Source organism: Passer montanus, unplaced genomic scaffold, assembly GCF_014805655.1.
Source record: "Passer montanus isolate IOZ18808 unplaced genomic scaffold, ASM1480565v1 scaffold19, whole genome shotgun sequence".
In the NCBI taxonomy this organism is placed as follows: Eukaryota; Metazoa; Chordata; class Aves; order Passeriformes; family Passeridae; genus Passer; species Passer montanus.
In genome coordinates, this window is record NW_024366480.1 from 2,871,321 (window position 1) to 2,890,133 (window position 18,813).

Below are 18,813 nucleotides of genomic sequence, written 5' to 3' on the forward strand. Positions count from 1 at the left end.
ATTTAATCTAACTTGATTTCTCATTCAGCAAACATTAGGAAGTTATTACATATATAGGAAGCATATACAGGATAGAAATAACTGAAATTACTTGGGAGTTGTAGTAAAGTTGGTGTTTACTCCCTACTTTGTCCTCCCTGTTAATGAAAAAACGTAGTGCATCTCATTAGGTGTTGTCCTGAAGAATTGTTCCAGAAGTTGACAGAAGCAGCCTTGCATGTTATCTTCTCTCTAAGAAGAACTTATTGCAGTTAAATTACTGGTAAAGTGGAATAAATTGATACAGTCCTTGACTCCACCACTGTTGGCATGATTGCTCTGTTATCAGATAATTTTGAAACTTACCTTTTGTGTTTTATTTAGTTTAAGGATAAGAAAAGCGCGTTTCAGTTAATCCTTTGAAAGTAATCAGTTTTATGTTTTATCAAAAGCATAACTGATTCACATATCTGAGCATAGAATGTTTATGGCTCAAGCTTCTGTTAATAGAATTTTGTCATAGTTGTCAACTAAGAGTACACTAACAGAAGTGGGCAAATGCAAGTTTAGCCCAAAGCATTCTGTTAATAGAATTTTGTCGTAGTTGTCAACTAAGACCTAAGAGTACACTAACAGAAGTGGGCAAATGCAAGTTTAGCCCAAAGCAATACACAGATACACCCTGCTGCTTTATTGGGATAAGAAAACTAACTGTATGTACAAAAAATACTAGTTTTTATTGTTACTAAGAATGGATTTTTTTTTCTTAAGCAACTACTGAGAGGGCAGTAAGTAAATTAAAAAGTGTCGAGTAGTATTTTTCAAATCAGTAAATTTTAGCATCTGAAGTAGGTGTCATTAAAACAATATTTTTATTAGGAAAATTTCTAACTATTCTAAATGTTCTAACTAATCTTAATATCTCTTAATTGTATTTTTGGCTTCACAATGCTTGCGAACAAATTTAATTGGATTTATTACTGCTTTTTATTTTGACTTTATTTTAAGTTGTTTAAATTGAATGCCACCATAGTTGGCAGACCAAATTTGCTTGTTCTTCAATTTGGTATAGACTGGGGGGAAGAAATATTCGTGGTGTTAATGTTAATGTGAATGTGAAATGAAAATGCAATCTTTTACAAAGTGTTCTGTTTTAAAATCCACTTGCTGCAACTTTCTACTAAACAGACAGTCTTAAGACTTAGTTCTTCCCTTCTGATATTCTTAGTTTTTATGCAACTGATCCTTTAAACCTATCATTCCATCATAAATTAATAATATCAAAATAGAGTATGGACTTAAGAGTCTTAGGAAAAAAATATTATTAAAAGTAGCGAAGTTATAAGATGACTTGAATCAGTAACATTTACAGTTTCAGATATATCACTAGTGAAGGAGTCGTACTAAGGCAAGATTGATCAGTGTTACAGCTCATCCTCATTTTTTCACCAGATAGAAAGAAAATACAGAGAACAGCTTAAGACAGATAACAACTCTTGAATTTGTTCCTCTTCACATAGTTTAGAAAAAGTCTCGAAGCAACTGCATCTAGCTAGCTACTGCTGTGATTAGGCTCTGTAAAATCACTGTCATGCTCATTACTTTAAAAAGTCCTCCACTTATCAATAAAGTCTTTACCTTTTTTTTTTCAGAAAGATGGGGAATTGCTATTTATATCTTGATATCAAGAAGTGGATGTGTGTGTAGGGTTTTTTTCATTTTTAAACTGGAAATGAGCATGTGTAGAGTAAGGCAATATTCCTGAAAAAAATCTTTTAATCTTTGTAGATGGACTTTCTTCAGCTGATCCAAGCTCTGATTGGAATGCACCAGCAGAAGAGTGGGGAAACTGGGTAGATGAAGAAAAAGTTACTGCTGTTCCTCAGCGTGAAGAGAGATCTGATACTCAGAAGGTAAAAGGTGGTATTTTTCTCCTTAGCTCCCGGACTTTGGCCTTACCACTGCCATTTCTTAAAGTAACTAAAAGGGTATGATAAAGTAAACTCTCATCACAGTTACACTGATAAGAGTAGCATGACTGTGTTTGCTCTGTACACAGAGAAGGAAAACACTGAATGTTATTGAGAAGAGAAAAATCAGTTAGCTCTGTCTTAAACCTTCCTGTCTTGCCATAATTATAAGGACTATGTTATCAGTATAGACTTGAAAGGTTTAGATCTGTTTTTATAAATACTTCTTGACAATATTTAATTATCTGTATAAAAACCAGCATTTCTGTGCCACTAGTGCCTGGTGGTCTGCTGCCTTTTCCATTCCCAACTCCTCTGCCTGTATTACCAGATAGCATGTAAAGAATGTGGTCTTTCTTGAATGAACTGAATAGATAGGACTGTGTTCATTTCCACTTGTGTATGCAATTCCTTATAGCTATTGATTTATGTTGAGTCTATACAAGGTGTGTTTCATTGTCATTTAAATGCTAAATACCTTCTGTTCCCATATGAAGATTTCAGATAATGAAAGAGAAAAAGCAGAGCCAATTCTTCAGAGTTCTACAAGTGGCAAATCCAAGAAAAAGAAGAAGAAAAAGAAGAAGCAGGGTGAAGAAGCTAACTCTCCTGCACAGGTAAAATCTTAATGGTTTAAAAGGCAATTGCAAGGAATTCACAAAATTGCCTTATCTTTGGCTATCAGCATCTTGAACAAAAATGATTTTTGGGAAATTAATTTCTTTATGGGATTGGATTGTCTACAGTTGTTTTTCGAGAGTTAAATTAATTCTTATTTTACTAATATTTCCTTAATTTGTTGTATTCACGAGTTGAACATGGAATAATTGTAATTTTGCTGAATTTATGAAAAACACAAAATACATGCAACGTATTTATCCTGAATTACTTACTTTCTGTCAAATCTGGATTCTATACATAGCGATGCTTCCAGGTAGAAGTGTCCTCTGCATGGGAAGCCTTTTCCTCATGTCCTTTTAAAAGACAGCTGCTTTGGTGAATATAGCTAGTTAGGAGAATGAAAGAAATCTAAGTTTTCTCCTAAGCTGTCTTCAAGTCCAATTGTATGAGAATATAACAGCTTTCTGAAGTAGTGTTTTAATTTGATTTCTGTGAAATGGTAAGTGCCCGTGCTTCAAGCTCAGTTGGTGGAGCTACTCTGTGAGTCAAATTTCAATGAGGGAAAGAATATTTTCAAACTGAGGATGGTTGGAGTTTTCTGTGTTACTTAAATAGCTTTTGAAGAATTGCATTGAAACAGATTTGTAAAAGTAGGAAAAACAGATTGTACTTCACATGGCAATTGAATCATGTTTGAATAGATGAAGCAAGTACTTTCCTAAAGGGAGAAAGCTTTTAATAGCTAATGATCAGAATGCATCCTGCTTGTGTTTTATTGTGACAGCTATTCATAATTTACATTCTTTGCACTTTCCACTGACCAGTGTTCAGTGGAATCTGACTAGATTAGACTGAATTAGAGAGGGAAAGCAAAAACTTCAATCATACTTGCTTTGCATTAGCTTTTATGGTTATCACATATTCAGTTGATTAAAAGTTGTAAAGCATTAAATTCCTGTTATAGGAAATGTTATTTTCAAGTTGTCTGTGTGGAGGTGGAGCTTGTGTTGATTTCCCTTGTTTCTTTTGAGGCAAATTCAGTCTGGAGCAGTAGGGCTGAAGCTTTTTTTCTAATTGAAATTTAGTCTGGGCTCTGTTATGACTCTTAAGTATAAGTCAAGATTAATAGGTTGTGGTTAACAGGTGTTTTTGAGTGTCCTACATTAATCTTAAGGTTGAAATTTATTCTGGGCTCTGTTATGACTCTAAGTATAAGTCAAGATTAATAAGTTGTGGTTAACAGGTGTTTTTGAGTGTCCTACAATAATCTTAAGGTCAGTGGGGGTATTCTGAGTTTTTTCCCATTGTTAGTGAGCTGTCTTTTAAATTATATATGTCAAGTAGAACCCGACTTTCTACATTAACATACTCAGATTTGTTATTGTACTTATTGTTCTCCAGCAATTCCAATTTTGTTGCTTTTTCTTTCAGTCCATCAGTCTATGAAGTCATAGTCAGTTATAGATAAGAAGTTATCTGTTTTAAATTTTTATGTAGAATTGGGAGCTTTGCTTGATAGGAGCAGACTGAGCTGCTCACAGAAGCAACCCTTGTTATAACAGTTTGATTTGACTTGCCAGTCTTACTTCAAATTCATTTAAAATTTGTGTACTTATCCTCTAAAAAACGGAACACGTTCATTTAACCACCTTCATCTTTCTCTTTGATTATACTTAAATGTTCACACTCATTTCTTGACTTCAGTGTTTGTTAAGGCAATAGAAGCCAACTGAAAAGCTTGGAGTAAGCCAATATGTGTTCCTTCCTGTCAGGAATCAGACTTAGACCGTGACTGCATTTTCATTAGGAAATAAGTGAAGGAACAGTGTTTCCAATTTAAACTCGGAGACCTCTTCACAACCACAGGATTCTTCTAGTGCCACTAACAAGTGTAACTACTCTAATTCCACATGTAAAATGAAACCTTTCCACTTTAGAATGTCTAAGGAGTAAAGGTTGCAACTCTTGGATACTTTGGATATATTTCCAACTTCTGTACTGAGGTTTACTTTACGTGCATTATGGTAAACTAAACTGCATTGCAAAAATATTAAAGCATCATAAGGATAGAAAACTATACAGCTTGCATTTAAAACTTGTAACAAAGCACAGAACCAAGAGCAGTCAAGTGTCATTGTGATATTTCTGCAAAATGTGTAGAGTAAATTAATTTAATTTCACACTCTTGTAATTTAACAGGAGTGCAGTTCATTCTGAGATTGGGGTTTTTGTTAGTATGCATGAAGCATCCTGCTTTATTGGATTCTATGGGTATTTCTTTATTGGATTCTGTGGGTATTTCTTTATTATGTTGTTCTATACATTTTGAGTGTTAGCATAGGCTAGTATGAGCCCACTGCTTCAGTTATTCTTTTTCATAGATTTTCTGAGTTACAGAAGCTGATTATGACAATAAAAGTCATTCACAGGGGAGAAGAGTCAAAATTGACTGCAAACACAGACTCTTCTTTTTTCCCCTCCCACTCCCCTTTTTGTAGGATGCTGAAGAACTGGATAGAGAAGCTGGAGAGCAATTTCAGGCGGATACCTCAAAAGTTCAAGCACAGCAGGAAAGAGCTTTTTCTTTGAAGACCATAAGTACTAGTGAACCAGCTAAGGTAGGGATGCAAAATTTGATTTATGTTACAATTTGATTTGGAAGTGCTCAAGTCATTTGACAGATTAATTTGTATAGATAAGGTCATGGTAGGAAATCTGTTTCAGGCTGTGTGTTTATGAATATAAAGGGAATTGAACAATTGAATTTTAGGTAGAGGTCAGTTATGAGTTTTCAAAAGTATGTCTGCTCTGTAAAGCATTATCTTCCAAATCAGTAGTCACTTTCTTTACTGGCAAGTTACTTTCTTGTTTGAATATTCAAGCAATGTTAAAAACTTGGAAATGTAGAAACCTAAGAACTAATAGTTCTGAGCACAACACCAGTGACAAATGCTACTGTTATGTTGCAACACAATGAAGTGTTACTATGTTAATATATTCTGACTTAAAGGCAGTCTAAAATTGATTTTTGATAGCTGTACTGAGCTTAATGACTGAATAAGAAAAGGTTTTTTTTGAACCAATTCACAGACTATTTGCTTCAGCTCACAGTTGAAACATACTCTAGACAATACAAATTCTCTTTCAATCTTTCTCCAAACAGCAGCTTTCTTAGGTACTGCTACCCAACAAAGCATCTCCTTCTAGTGAGGTGTAAGATATTAAATATTAATAGTGGCTTTGATTTTTGTTTTTTATTTCCACAAGAGTGAACAACACTAGTGACACAGCAGTTTGGTACCAGAGAGTATATATCAGAATACTGAGATTTAATTTTTAATTGTTAAGCATTAGTTTCATAGAAATAATGAGATCTTAAGATGAAAACATCAGAATGAAATATTTTACAAGGGACTGCAAGTCACCAAATTAAAAGTACAGAAATACTTTTTTTGGTTGAAAATGTCTTGAAAAGCACATTCAGACATACTTAAGGCTTATCAAAGTAGGGCTTTACTACAGTTATTTACTGTAGCTGATCAGTTTAGATCAGTTCAACCTTTAATCAAGGCTGGCAACAGCTGCCTATTCTGTCCTGACTAGTGTATTGTTTGGTTTTGTGGTGGGTTTTTGAAGCTGTATTTGAAAAGACATCTGCCTGTGTATGCAGACTCCTGGAAGTGCAAGTTTTTGTTTTATTTTAGAGGCTTTAGTTGAAAATGTGTAGACAGAAAACTTGGGTTGTGACTTCAAGGTGGCAGGTTTTTGACTTCTAGAAAAAGGCATAATAGTGCATCCTGGAAGACTACAGCTTCTGCTGTTCAGAAATCTAAATTGATTTGAAAAATATCTGCAGTTAATTTTTTTTTCTCACAAGCAAGTTGTCAGCACTGCCAAAATACAAGCCCAGTTTCACCAGTTTCAGTAGATTTTGCTCAGTGCTTTACAGTTTATAATCACACCCAACTTCTAGGTGATATGATAGCATCAGCATCTCATGTAGACCTACACTACAGTCTTTTTTGAGGGGCTTGAGGGCTTCTGTTACTCTTGAATCTTAAATTCAGTCTGTTCATGTATGTGTCTGTGTATAGCTATGTAAGTGGTAACTGTGAAGCAAGACATGTTCTGTATTAAACTTAGTGTGGGGGCAAAGGACAAACAAAATTATTGCTAATATTCTCTGAAATAGAGAATAGTTGATAAAGGACAACTTGTGAATTGTTGTCTCTGACAGTGCAGATGGTCTGTCAGTCTTTATCAAGTCTCCCTGACATCAGATTGGGCTTCACTGTAATTTCACACATGCAAAGATGCCTTCCAATATTGTTTGACTTGGCTGTTGTACAAAGTTTTAGAAACTGTCTGTGATGTGTGGAACGGATGACTTAAGTTTCCAAGGTAGGTAGTTTAGTCTTAAGCAAATGCTCCAAAACACAAGAATAAAATACAGGGAAAAACAGAGTACAGACAAGTTGTTATTCAGTATATCCTCATAAACATCAGGAACAGCTGAATGCTGAACCTTGTGTTTTGCATCACGGTATCTGGTGATGGCATTTCCCCATGCTATGCATTGAAACCTTTTGCATTCTACCAGCAGGCACAAGTTTTAAGTGAAGAGAGATACTTGGAAAAATAAATAACAGTTTGACAAGTCACTACTTCATTATTGAATCATAGAATTATGTACATAACTATTTATATTATTTAATAGGCTTTATTTGTTGTTTCAGGCCTCCTTTCTGAACTAGCAGAAAATATATCTAGCAAAGAGTAGTATTCATTTTTTCATGTCTTCATCACTACCCACTTTCCTGTAGTCAAAATTTGGACAGAGCTATTTGGAAAAATTTCCAGATAGTGCTGTATGTATTTATACCATTGCATTTGCAGTAATACTGCACGCTGTAACACTCAAGCTGCAACATGTTTCTTAGTCAACCTGAGGCAGCTGAGCTATTAAAATGTTAATTGAGTTGCTTTACCTGCTGGTCAAGTGTGACTGTCCCAACAAAACTGTGATGCCAAATCTGAATTGATTACCTTGCACTAGAAGCTTTGTCCTCCTTTTGTTTTAGAAATCACAGTTTGTTAAGTTCATTTATTTATGTAAGTGATGTAAGTGATGATTGCTAACTATTAGAATGGGCTAAGCTTGGAATTCCTGTAGGGTGGGAGTTCATTTTATCAGCATGGGTGAAAAAAATTTGAGATGACTAATTTTTCAGTAAATTGAGATAAATGCTGCAATTATAGATATTAAAAAAAAACTTGTTTCAGTTGATGTGTAAGAGCACAGCAAACTACTCGTGAAAGGTTAGAGAAATTTAAATTCATGGGGTTTTTTTTAATTAAATCTGTTTAATTTCTTGCTTAGTATGATATGATTTAAAATAAATTTGTATCTTCTTGCTCTCTTGAATGTTCTGACTGAATTTTTGAGATGCTTATATTATAGTGATAGTAGCAGTAAAAACTGGTGACTGTGACCTATTATCTGTGCATCTGCATCCAAGGATGTAGACTTCATTATTTGGTTTTCATAGTTCCAGGTCTTGGCTGTTGTGACACAACTACAGCTATGATTTCTTAATAACATCTTAAAGTTTGGGGTTTATTGCTTGGCAAGATGCTGTGTTCTAATACATTCTTTTTTGAAGCCTTTTGTCATTTGATGGCTTGGTGTGGGATCTTATGTTTATGTTCTGACTTTCTTATTGGAATGTCAAATGTTTCGGGTTTTTTGTTTTGCTGTAATTTTAATTACAGTAAGTGCTACACACTAGGTTACAGTTACATTTTGTCTCTGTAGTGGGAACCTTCAAAATCAACTAGATAATTGGAAAATACTACAAGGACATTTTACTTGGCAGTTATTTGTGCAATAAGTTCCAGTGAAATACTTGCTGACTGCTTTTGCCAATATTTGTTATTCTATAAGCATACAGAGTGTTTTGAGCAGTTTATAGGAATGACTGGAGATATGATTTGTTTTGGGTTTGAGTTATCTATTTGGTCCTGTTTAACTTGCCTGCGTACCTTGCAACCAAAGGCATATGTGTCACTGTTTCACATCACTGTTGAATATTCTAGAATCCTTTCAGGATCTTGATGATTTATAGATTGGTCTCCCTTTCTTTGAATGTGCTGTATTTTAAGAATTAATGTCGTTTATCTTTGCTGGTATGCAATTAAAAATGTTGGCACTAGGTGGCAGTCATAGTACTGCAGCCTCAATTAAAAAAATTTAAGGCTTTTAATATTGGTTTAATTTTTCAATGCCATCTTCTCAGCAGCTGTTAAGTATACTGCTGAAATAACACCATTTAAGGGTGTTTGCTTTTGTATTACTTAAACTTTTGTAAACTCTTATTTTTGTTTCTCAAATAGTCTGAGGAGGCTCCTTCGCTTGCTGTTTCTACTGAGCCATCTGTAATTGTATCAGAGAGCAATTCTGACAAGATCGCTTCCCAAGTGCCACAGATGCTGCAAGAGACAGATGTTTCTAGTCCCAATATTAAACAAAACAGTGTGCCTCCTCCACAGAGTAAGTATCTCTCAGTGCAGTTTATTTGAAGTTAGGATGTACTTTTTCCCCAAAGAGTGTAGTCAGAATGCTTTGCCCTGGGGTTTGACTTTAAAGTGCCGTATCAGATCATTGTGTCTTATTTATACATCTTGCCATATTTTTTACTTCCTTGAAGTTAACAGCACATTGATATTTTTGTTTTCATTGTGATGAAAAATTGGCTTCATATGCTTGGATGGCTGAAAATGTCTGTTGGGCTTAAATGTCCAGTCCTTAACAGACATTTGGATGTACTCATTACCATTGGGACTGGAGCTCTGTGCTGTGACTAAGGAGTTCTGCCAACATTGTTTAAAAGGGCTGCTAGCAAGTCTTCAGTGGAGAACAGATGGTTACTAACATTGCAGTTGACAGAATATTTAGCTACCAGAAATTTGGGAAAAATACAAATAATTCAATTTTCAGCCTACTGAGGTCTTTTGATTTCTCAATTTAGCTCATTAGCATTTTTTCCCATATGCTTCCATGTAATCATAGAAGGAAACAGTTGCTTATTTGGGAGTAGAAAGGTATTGGGTGGAGGTTTTTTTGTAGTCTAACAGTAGATAGACCTGGCTGAATTGCTGCAGGTATATTGTTTTTTGAAAATAGACTGTGCCCAGAAATGTCAACTGTACCCTCTGTTGTACTTGAGAAAAGTGTTCATACTCAAAAGCGTTTTAAATACTTACACAGTACAACAGGAAATTTAGGAGGGAAGTGAGGATGTGGACGGTATTGATTTATTAAAAAAATACGGATATTGATCAGTATAGATATCCAACTGTGATGGACAAAACCTCTCTAACAGTTTAGAGTTAGAAAGTGTATGTTTATTGCGACTGCCCGGGGATAGCTCCCAAATACACATTGCAATTTACAGGTGATTACAGAGTCCTTTTATCTATACAAGTATTGAATACCCAAAATATAAATACATACTCATAACTGTGGTACATCCTATTCCCTGCTTCGTGTGGTAATTAGTTCAAAAGCTATTAAGCATGTGTAGTTTGTTCCTTGAAATGGGTTGGTGGTCCCCTTCATGGGAAGGAGTCCCAAAATGAGGAACTAAATGATGTCTTCCTTGTACTGACCTTTCTACTTTCTCAATGCAAATATGACAAATGAACCCTTGGTAGAACTCCCATTCCCTGTCTTCAATTGATTTCAAAACAGAGGAGGCCCACAATTGTCTTACGTTCCTAAAAGCTATTTATCAGTTTCTGTATTATTCATTATAAACCCAGCTAACCAAACATTGTGTTGACAAGCAATCAATTATTAGTTAACTACTAACTCTTAACTTCATCAAGGCCTACCCATTTATTTTAATTAACTCCAGTAAAGCTTATCTCTAACTAAAATCTTAGCTCCTCTAAAATATCTAAATTCCTTAAAGTTTGTCTCAGTATTGCTTGGAAAAAAAAAAGTTTTGATTCAGATTCTTTCATAAAATTAATAAATACTGACAATTCATAATAAGTTGCTGGCTAAGTGCTGAAGTAGTAAATGAGTTTTTAATGACTGCAGAAGAATCATGATGACTTTATAATTACAGAATCTCATTCAGCTGCATTAATTGGCTTCTTGGCTTTGAACACATGAAACAATGGAATATTTCAAGTCAATGTATCAACTTAGAACTTTTTGTTCTGATTCTAAAATATGAAACCTTTTGTGATTGATTCATGCCTCAGCAATTGAAAGAACATCTCTTGGGTTCAGTATGTACAATACTTAACTTTTTTGCCAGCATGTTTTGAGGCAGTCTGTTTTATTAAGAACGTAGTGCTTCTGTATTGGATTATGGATTCCATGTAACCACATCTTTACATAGTTCAATACTGTTAAAAACTACTTGTATGTGGTGGTTAAGAGCAGTGTAATCTGGTAAAAGTGAGCATTTAATGTCAATTAAATGTATGTTATTTCTAGGCCAGAAAATAACAATGACTCTGCTGTAAAGAATACATCTGCAAAATGAATGGCCTTTGATGTTTATCACTCTAAGTATTTGTGGGGTAAAAAAGTAGGATGAAATTGGCAAGCATTGTTTTAGATGCATTTCAAATGAAATTATTTTCATTTGAAGCAGATGCATAAAACTTCTAGTTGTTTGATCTGAATCACTTTGTAATAATACAATGAGTATTATCCAGGATTTTAAAAGCGAATTCTGTGTAAATATTCTCAGTCCTAACACTATAATTATGTTTTGTTTTTTTAGCAAAGTCTGAAGAAAGCTGGGAATCTCCCAAACAAGTTAAAAAGAAGAAAAAAGCAAGAAGGGAAACGTGAACTTACTAAGATGGACATGTGTTGCTGAATATTGTCATGAAGATTATGCTGTTTATGCAATAATTTGTGAACATGTACAGAATTTTATATAAATTTCAAACAATTTTTAAAAACAGAACTGCTGTGAACACAAACATCTTTAAAAAGGAATCAAATGAAAGTAACTTTATGATATAACAAACAGAACATGCTACATTTGAAAGACATTCTGAAGAGTCTGTTTTTCCAACTTTTGGAGAGAGATCTTAATTTAAAAAAACTGGTTTTACAACACAGTGCCCTGTTTACAACAGATTATACTCTCATCTACAGCTACGGATAAAAGATTAATTTCAAGGAAGGGTTTTCTGTAAAAATAATTGTCTGTACAATAATGGGTGTTTCTTGCCTCTCTTATGAGTGATGCATTAGAAGCACAGAATGTCAACCATTTGAATTTGTTTCATGCCTAAATCAAAGTGCTTTGATTCAATACATAATCTGCCATATCTTTACAGTAAGTTGGTTAGCAAGTCTGCTAGCTATTGCAGGAATCTCAAGTGCAAATCATTAACCATTTGTACAGTCAGACCTTCATGGTTTATTATATGAAGTTAACACAATAAAACTGCTTTGGGTTAAAAGTTTGAGAATGTGATTTGAAACTTGAGTATGGTTCATGAAGTTATTTTTTATAATGTCTATTACCTTACTTGAATTATTGAAGATAACAGTATATTTTTAAGAATGCAGTAATGTGCATAAAATTGGTTATCTTTTTCATTCCCTACAGTTCTTGGTTGATTCAGGATCCCGTCTAAAAACTATTCTTTCAGCTTCTAAACTCATGAAATGAACTGAAATCAAATTTTTCCTTCTCCTAATACTTGCTGACTTAGTATACCCAATTCTGTTGTCTATATTACTAAAACTCTGAAGAAATCAAAGTGAATTTTTTGCTCACAAATTATTTGGATTTCAAAGATTGTTGGAGAACTGGAGTAGCTTCAGACAGCTTTAATTGACATTGTCAAAAACAGTTATCAGGAACACATTTTTTTACTGCCTTAACCTGTAGTATATAGAATGTGTCTAGACTTCTGGAGAGGAGTTAGTGTTTTTATATTTTAAAAAAATTAAAATTATGCAAGTGAAACAGTTACAAAATAAAGACCATTTCCCGCTTGAAACTGTTAATTAAAATGGCATTGAAGATGTGTTGTCATTTTCAGGCACTGTAATGAGGTGGTATTAAAGTGGAGATGTGTTTGTGTCTGTAAGGTACATGCTCAGCCATGTACACTGTAAATAGCTTTTACAAAAATTGGTTTGCTAAGGATGGTATTTAACATCACCTGGTAAGTTCAGTTAAAGAGTCAGGATTCTTTTCAAATGATTGACTTCTGGTTTTGTGGCACAAACAGAATTGTTAACAGCTGTAACACGTGGTACTGATCAACAATCTTGTGCTCTTACTGTACTCAACTGCAGTTTGACAGTATTGCAAGGCAAGAGCAGATAATGCAGCAAGCTGGGTTTAATTGTACTGAAAATGCACCTGCTAATGGAGAGCTGTCCTAATAAATGGATACTAACTTCCACAGGTATTAACTCCTGTATGTCAGGAACGTGACACTCTAAATTGAACTGTTAAAATAAATTGAGCATATTGATGGTATTGATTTATTTACTGGGAGGGAGTAATGTTTAAGAATGATATTTGTCATTATTCATGTGAAATAAATTTAGAACTGAAGTACAGCTTTTCAAGGAGTATCTTAAGGTAAACATGAAAAATAGGATATTATGAAATCATGCAGAGTCCTTTGCATGTAAATAATATTATAATTTTACTTGACTTCATAGTAAAGGTTAAAAAATACCCTTTGAATTCAGGTTTTTAATGTATGTCTGAAATCTGTTTCTAATCTGTATGTTATGCTATGAGCCTCTTTTATAGAAAATACAAAGATTTTATGTAATGGAAGAGACTGCCCCAAGGACTTTCACTGCATAAATTCTTTTTTTTTCTCTTGAAAATAATATCGGTGATATTTCTGAGTTAGTCAAATAGCTTGTCATTCTGGAAAAAGAAACAAACTAGCTAAAGCATAGGAACCCTGCTAACTAACTGCTGCTGCTGAGCAGGGTCATATAAATACATAGCCTTCCTTTCAAAACATTGTTACCTATTTAGCAGCACCTCTTACTGTTTTCTTAATATGCAGTTTCAATGTCTTAGAAAGCAAAACTTGCTTTATTTGACATTCATTGAAGAGGTAGTAACTCTATATCATGTTGTCTATAAATAGAAACTTGGTTATCTATGTGCTGTCATGTTTCTATGATTCAAGCAGTGGTTAGTCTTAATGATACACTGAATCCAGACTTTGGTACCTGGATAGAGCAAAAAACCACCATTTTAAAGAAACTTAATTTTTTTTCTTTTTTTTTTTTTCTGTTGTTGAATGCATGGAATGGTTTCATAAATCCAATATGTTGTTTTTTTCTGAATATTCTGGAATTATTTGTATGTGTAATTTAAACTTGTGATGATGTGTAATTGGATAGCCATGGCATATTTTTATTTCCTTTGTGGGGAGGGGAAGGTGTACAGAATTCATATGTGCTTGTTACAAAGGTAACTGTGCATTGGTTTGGAGGGGGGTGAAAACTGTATTTCTGGTGCCCTTTTAGAAGTCTAAAAAAAAAAGTGCAAGTGAAGAGCACTACTTTAATATTTACTAAGAAAGAATGTACATATTAAAAGCATTTCAAAATTTATAGAAACATTGCTAGTACTGTTGTGTTGTAACTGAATTATAGCTCACTTGAAACTACCCTATTAATAGTTCCTAGCCATGGGATTGTCCTGTGAATAAGGCTTTTGAAAAGTGCAGACATCAGAGTACATGCTTTAAGCAGACTTCCATCTATTATTTGTTGTGCCTTTAACTCAACTAGACTGCCAGTCAGGATTTCAGTTGTTAAAATTTGCAGGTCCCTTACAGACACTTACACCTGTGAGTCTACTCCTGGTGACCACTGAGTAAAAATGAGCAGTTCTGGTTTTTCAGGCCAGTACTAAAAGATTTCTTCATTGTTCTGCCGTAACTGGAAGGAGACAAAGCCTGAAAATTTTAATTGCTTCTTAAAATATTCTGCTAAAAATATTTTACTGTTAAAATTGAGTGAATTATTTCATTTTAAGAACAAAGAGCATCAGCCAAATGAATTTGGGGAGAAGGAGCAGGAAGGGCTGTGTGACTGATAGTTCTTAATTTGAAGGTAATGTGGCAACACGATGAATTTTGTTCACTGCAGGACTAACAGAACTGCTGTTAGTTTGGATGGATGTTGGGAGCAAGGTGGGATGATTTCTGTTTCTTCATGGGTTGGAATTATTGTTGGTTGTGTTCTGTATCATGTTATTAATGATTTATGGGTTGTTCCTGTTGAAACTTAGTTGCATTACAAAAATTGTCTGATTTCCATAGTGGGTCCTTCAGTTGAGGAAACTATTGAACTTGTGCTCTTTTCATTTCTGGCTATTTGTACCAAGCTGAAGGTTTCTGGTTCACTGAAAATTGGGTTTTTAACTGAAACTGTGATGCCTTTAATATTGGTGTATTCTGAAAAGTGCATTTAAAATTCTTAACATGAAACTCATGGTTTCAGGAATTCCTACAATACTCTTTTAAAAAAAATGCTGAGGAACATCTGCAATTATAAAACACATTTGCTGTCTTATAGCATTAAATGATCCCTTACCTTGGCTTAGTATGTTTAATTCAGTCCATGGCAGAGGGTAAGCCATGGATCACTTGGAACTGGATTGCCACAATGAACTCAAAGCTGACTAGGTATGAGGTGGCTCCCCGTTTCCTCATAGATAGCAAGTCCTGTACTAACAGTATTTCCACTTAGCTGTTCAATAGACTCTGACTTCAAGTGATTCCTTATTTCAAATACCTGGTGAAGTATAAACCAAATAAGTTGTTACTGAGGTGGGTTTTTTCAGAGGCTGTTCTGACAAAGGCTGCCACAGTTTGTTTTTCATGACTGCTGTTTCCTTGGCCAGTCTCACCTATGTACCTAACAAATAAAGTCATGCCTAGAGCTATGTCTGCAAACAAAGATCCAGATGGGAGAGAATTCCTCTATGATGTGATTCTGTAACTTGGACTTGCTCTCAGACAGCCAGACTTTAATGTGTCTTTTGAAGAGGCTTGGGACCCAGGAGACCAGTGCCTTCCTGAGCTGTAGCCAGTTAGCCAAAAAAAGTAGGAGCTGTATCAACTGTTGTCCCTGTGCTGCTGACTGGTTGGGCATATGTGTAAGGACCATGTGTAAGCTTTGCTTCTGTTCTCAGAAGCCTTCAAAGGCACTTGGAGAGATTGGTAACTTCGTATTTTCACCTGTTCACAGAGGCAGCTAGTGAATGTGGAAAATACCTGCAGCCATGTCTGAAATCACTGTAGAGTTGGTTGGTTTTTGTTGGTTTTTTTTTCAAAAAGGGACAGATCCTAGGAAAAGCTTTCCTGAAGGGTGAAGAAGCTAGTGATTGCTGGGACTTTCTCAACAATGCTCTTCTGAAAGCACAAAAATAGTTCATCTCCTTTAAAGATAAGGGATATGTAGCAGGAGCAAGAGCCCCCTTGGCTTAACTGTGAGGTTCTGAGTCTACTCAAAAGCAAAGCACACCAGAGATGGAAATGTGGATAAATACCCACTGAGAACAATGTGGACATTGCCAGGGTGTGCAAAGATGGAGTTGGAAAAGAAAAAGCTCAGCTCCAATTGAATTCAGCCAAGATGTCAAAAAACACAAGAATGGGTTCTTTGGGTATAAAAACAGCAAGCAGAAACAGAAGACAACTACTGTCCTGTTGATAAACAGGACAGGAGAATTAGTCACTGGTAATGCTGAAAGGCAGAGGCTCTCAACAGTTCCTTCACCTCTGCACCAGCACTGCTGGGCCTCTGCCTTGGGACCAAAAATCTAGGCTGCTGCAAACACAGAGCCAGTAGTGGGGGTGAGCTATTACAGGAGCCAACATTGCAAGGCTGCTCCCCATCATCTTTGAGAAGTTGTGGACTTCAGGGTATGGCAGAAGACTGAAAAAGGCTAATGTACCCCCATCCACAAGAAAGGCTTAAAGGAAGATCCAGGGAATTTTGGGCCTATCAGTCTTGCTTCAGTCCCTGAGAAAATTATGGAACAAAACCTGGTAGCTATCACAAGTCAAATAGATTGACTATGGACAAGTTGAGCTTGACAAATCTGGTCACCCTCTGTGACAAAGTAAGCTGCTTGGCTGATGTGGGCTGGGTGGACATTGCCTCCTGGATTTCTCCAAGGCTTTCAGTATGGTTTCCCACAGCCTCCCTCTGGAGAAGCAGATGGGCTGTGGTGTGGATGAGTGCTCCATGTGGTGGTGGGAACTGGCTGAGAGGCAGCACCCAGAGGGTGCTGGTGCATGCTCCTCTTCAAATGGGCAGCGTGGCACGAGTGGGGTCCCCCTGGGATTGGTGTCAGGCCCAGCACTGTTCAATATCCTCATAAAGTGATCAGGAAGATGGGATCAAGTGCACCACGATGAAGTTTCCCAATGATACCAAACTGAGTGGGAAAGTGGACACTTTGGAAGAGAGAGCCGCCCTGCAGGCAGATTTGGATAGGCTGGAGAGTGGCTGACAAGAATCTGATGAAGTTCAGCGAGGGCAACATAACCCAGGTGTGCAGCATGGGCTGGCATCTACCCAGCTGGGAGCATCTCTGTGGAAAGGGATCTGGGGATCCAGGTGGACAATCAGATCAACATGATCAAACAGTGCTGGCACAGAAAGCCAACAGGGTGCTGGGCTACATCCACAAGGGCATCACCAGCAGCCATCCAGAAGTCATTGTCCCACTCTGCTCAGTGCTCATCAGGCCACACTGGAATACTGTGCTCACTTTTGGTCCCTGCTGTGCAGAAAAGATGTGGACAGGCTGGAGAAAGTCCACAGAAGAGCCACAGACTGGGAAGCCTATGACAGGGGAAAAGGCTGAGAGAACTGAGTTTGTTCAGCCTTGAGAAAAGAAGGCTTAGGGGAGACCTTATCACCCTGTTCCACTAGTTAAAGTGAAGACGGAGACTCCCTTTTTACAAGAAGTCACATGGAAAAGACAAGGGATAATGGGTACAAGTTATTCCTAAGGAGGTTCCAATTGGACACATAGGGAAATTTTTTCACAAAGAGGACAATAAACCATGTGAATTATCTCCCCAGGGAAGTTGTGGATTTCCCCAATACTGGAGACTTTTGAGATCTGCCTGAATAGATTGCTGGGCCACCTTGTCTCAAGTGTGCTTTTGCCAGCAAGGATTGGATCAGATGATCCTTGTACTGTACTTTAAAACAAACAAACACAAAACAATGGTACCACTAAATGCCATAAAGCTTCTCAGATACTTTTTTGTTTGAATGCAGTAAAATTATGAACAGAAAACAGACTTCGATAAAATTCTACATCACTGCTTCCTGTCTTTCCATAAGTGGCTTGGGTTTTTTTCCTGTGGTATACATAAAATACATCTCAAGATTTATATTTCTATCAATCAAATTCTGCAGTTACCAAGTTGATTTTCTCCAGAAGTTTGAGACTTTGTCATGTGTTCTTCAAAGACTCAACTGCTTTAGGTTACTGCAGTGTTAAACAGTATCCTTTTCATAACCACCACCATATGGCTTCTGAATTATGGAAGAATGTAATCCATCGGTGATAGTGTGGGGGGGAATAAAGCCTATAAATTCCGTGATAAAAAAGCCTGTAGTCTTGGCCCAACTGAGTTTTGTCAGGGGCAGTTTAGGACAGGGCAGCTGCCTCAGGTGCCTGTTTCAAGTCATCTGTTACAAGTAACCCTGCTGTGCCAGCATCATCTTTCATTTGACTTTTGAAGTATGTTGTTCCAGTTTTGTGCCTTAGTTACACTGCCCTTTAGTTTGGCTGCAAAGTTGGAGTCTTTCAATTGCCTTGAAACTTTTTCAGGTTAAATTCTTTCTCCATGAACTCTTGCCTGCATGGTCTGAGTAGCCACTTCAGAAAAACCAAATCTGAGGTTGCAGGATGGCTCTTGCAGAGCAGTGGCCAGCACCCAGCAGCAGCAGCGCCAGCTCACCCTAACCCTGCCCTGCCCCTCTGCCTCACCTCCAGCAGGGGCAAAGGCAGCTGTTAAATCAGGGGAGGGCTGTGATGATGCTTGAGAATTATTCTTATTCCAGCTGGCTCTCTGGTGTTTCTGCTGCAAGTCAAGTCTGTGGCCTGTGTAGAGTGGGGTTAACATTAATGTTGCATTAAGTGTGAGACATACAATTGTATTTAACTGTTGAGGTCCACCTTCATAG

The 18,813-nt window shown here is 36.3% G+C and overlaps 1 protein-coding gene across 2 annotated transcripts in view; it reads left to right on the forward strand.

The window, feature by feature from the left end:
* MTDH (metadherin) overlaps positions 1-15,184 on the forward strand; it is a 36,035-nt gene extending 20,851 nt beyond the window's left edge. The window contains exons 9-13 of one of the 2 annotated variants that reach the window (XM_039706037.1): positions 1,768-1,892; positions 2,447-2,566; positions 5,069-5,188; positions 8,964-9,120; positions 11,372-15,184. In XM_039706037.1, coding sequence (XP_039561971.1) covers positions 1,768-1,892; positions 2,447-2,566; positions 5,069-5,188; positions 8,964-9,120; positions 11,372-11,442 — 593 coding nt within the window. In that variant the 3' untranslated portion in view covers positions 11,443-15,184. The remainder of the gene's footprint in view (positions 1-1,767; positions 1,893-2,446; positions 2,567-5,068; positions 5,189-8,963; positions 9,121-11,371) is intronic. The other variant, XM_039706038.1, reaches the window with a different exon arrangement.
* The last annotated feature ends 3,629 nt before the right edge of the window (positions 15,185-18,813 follow it).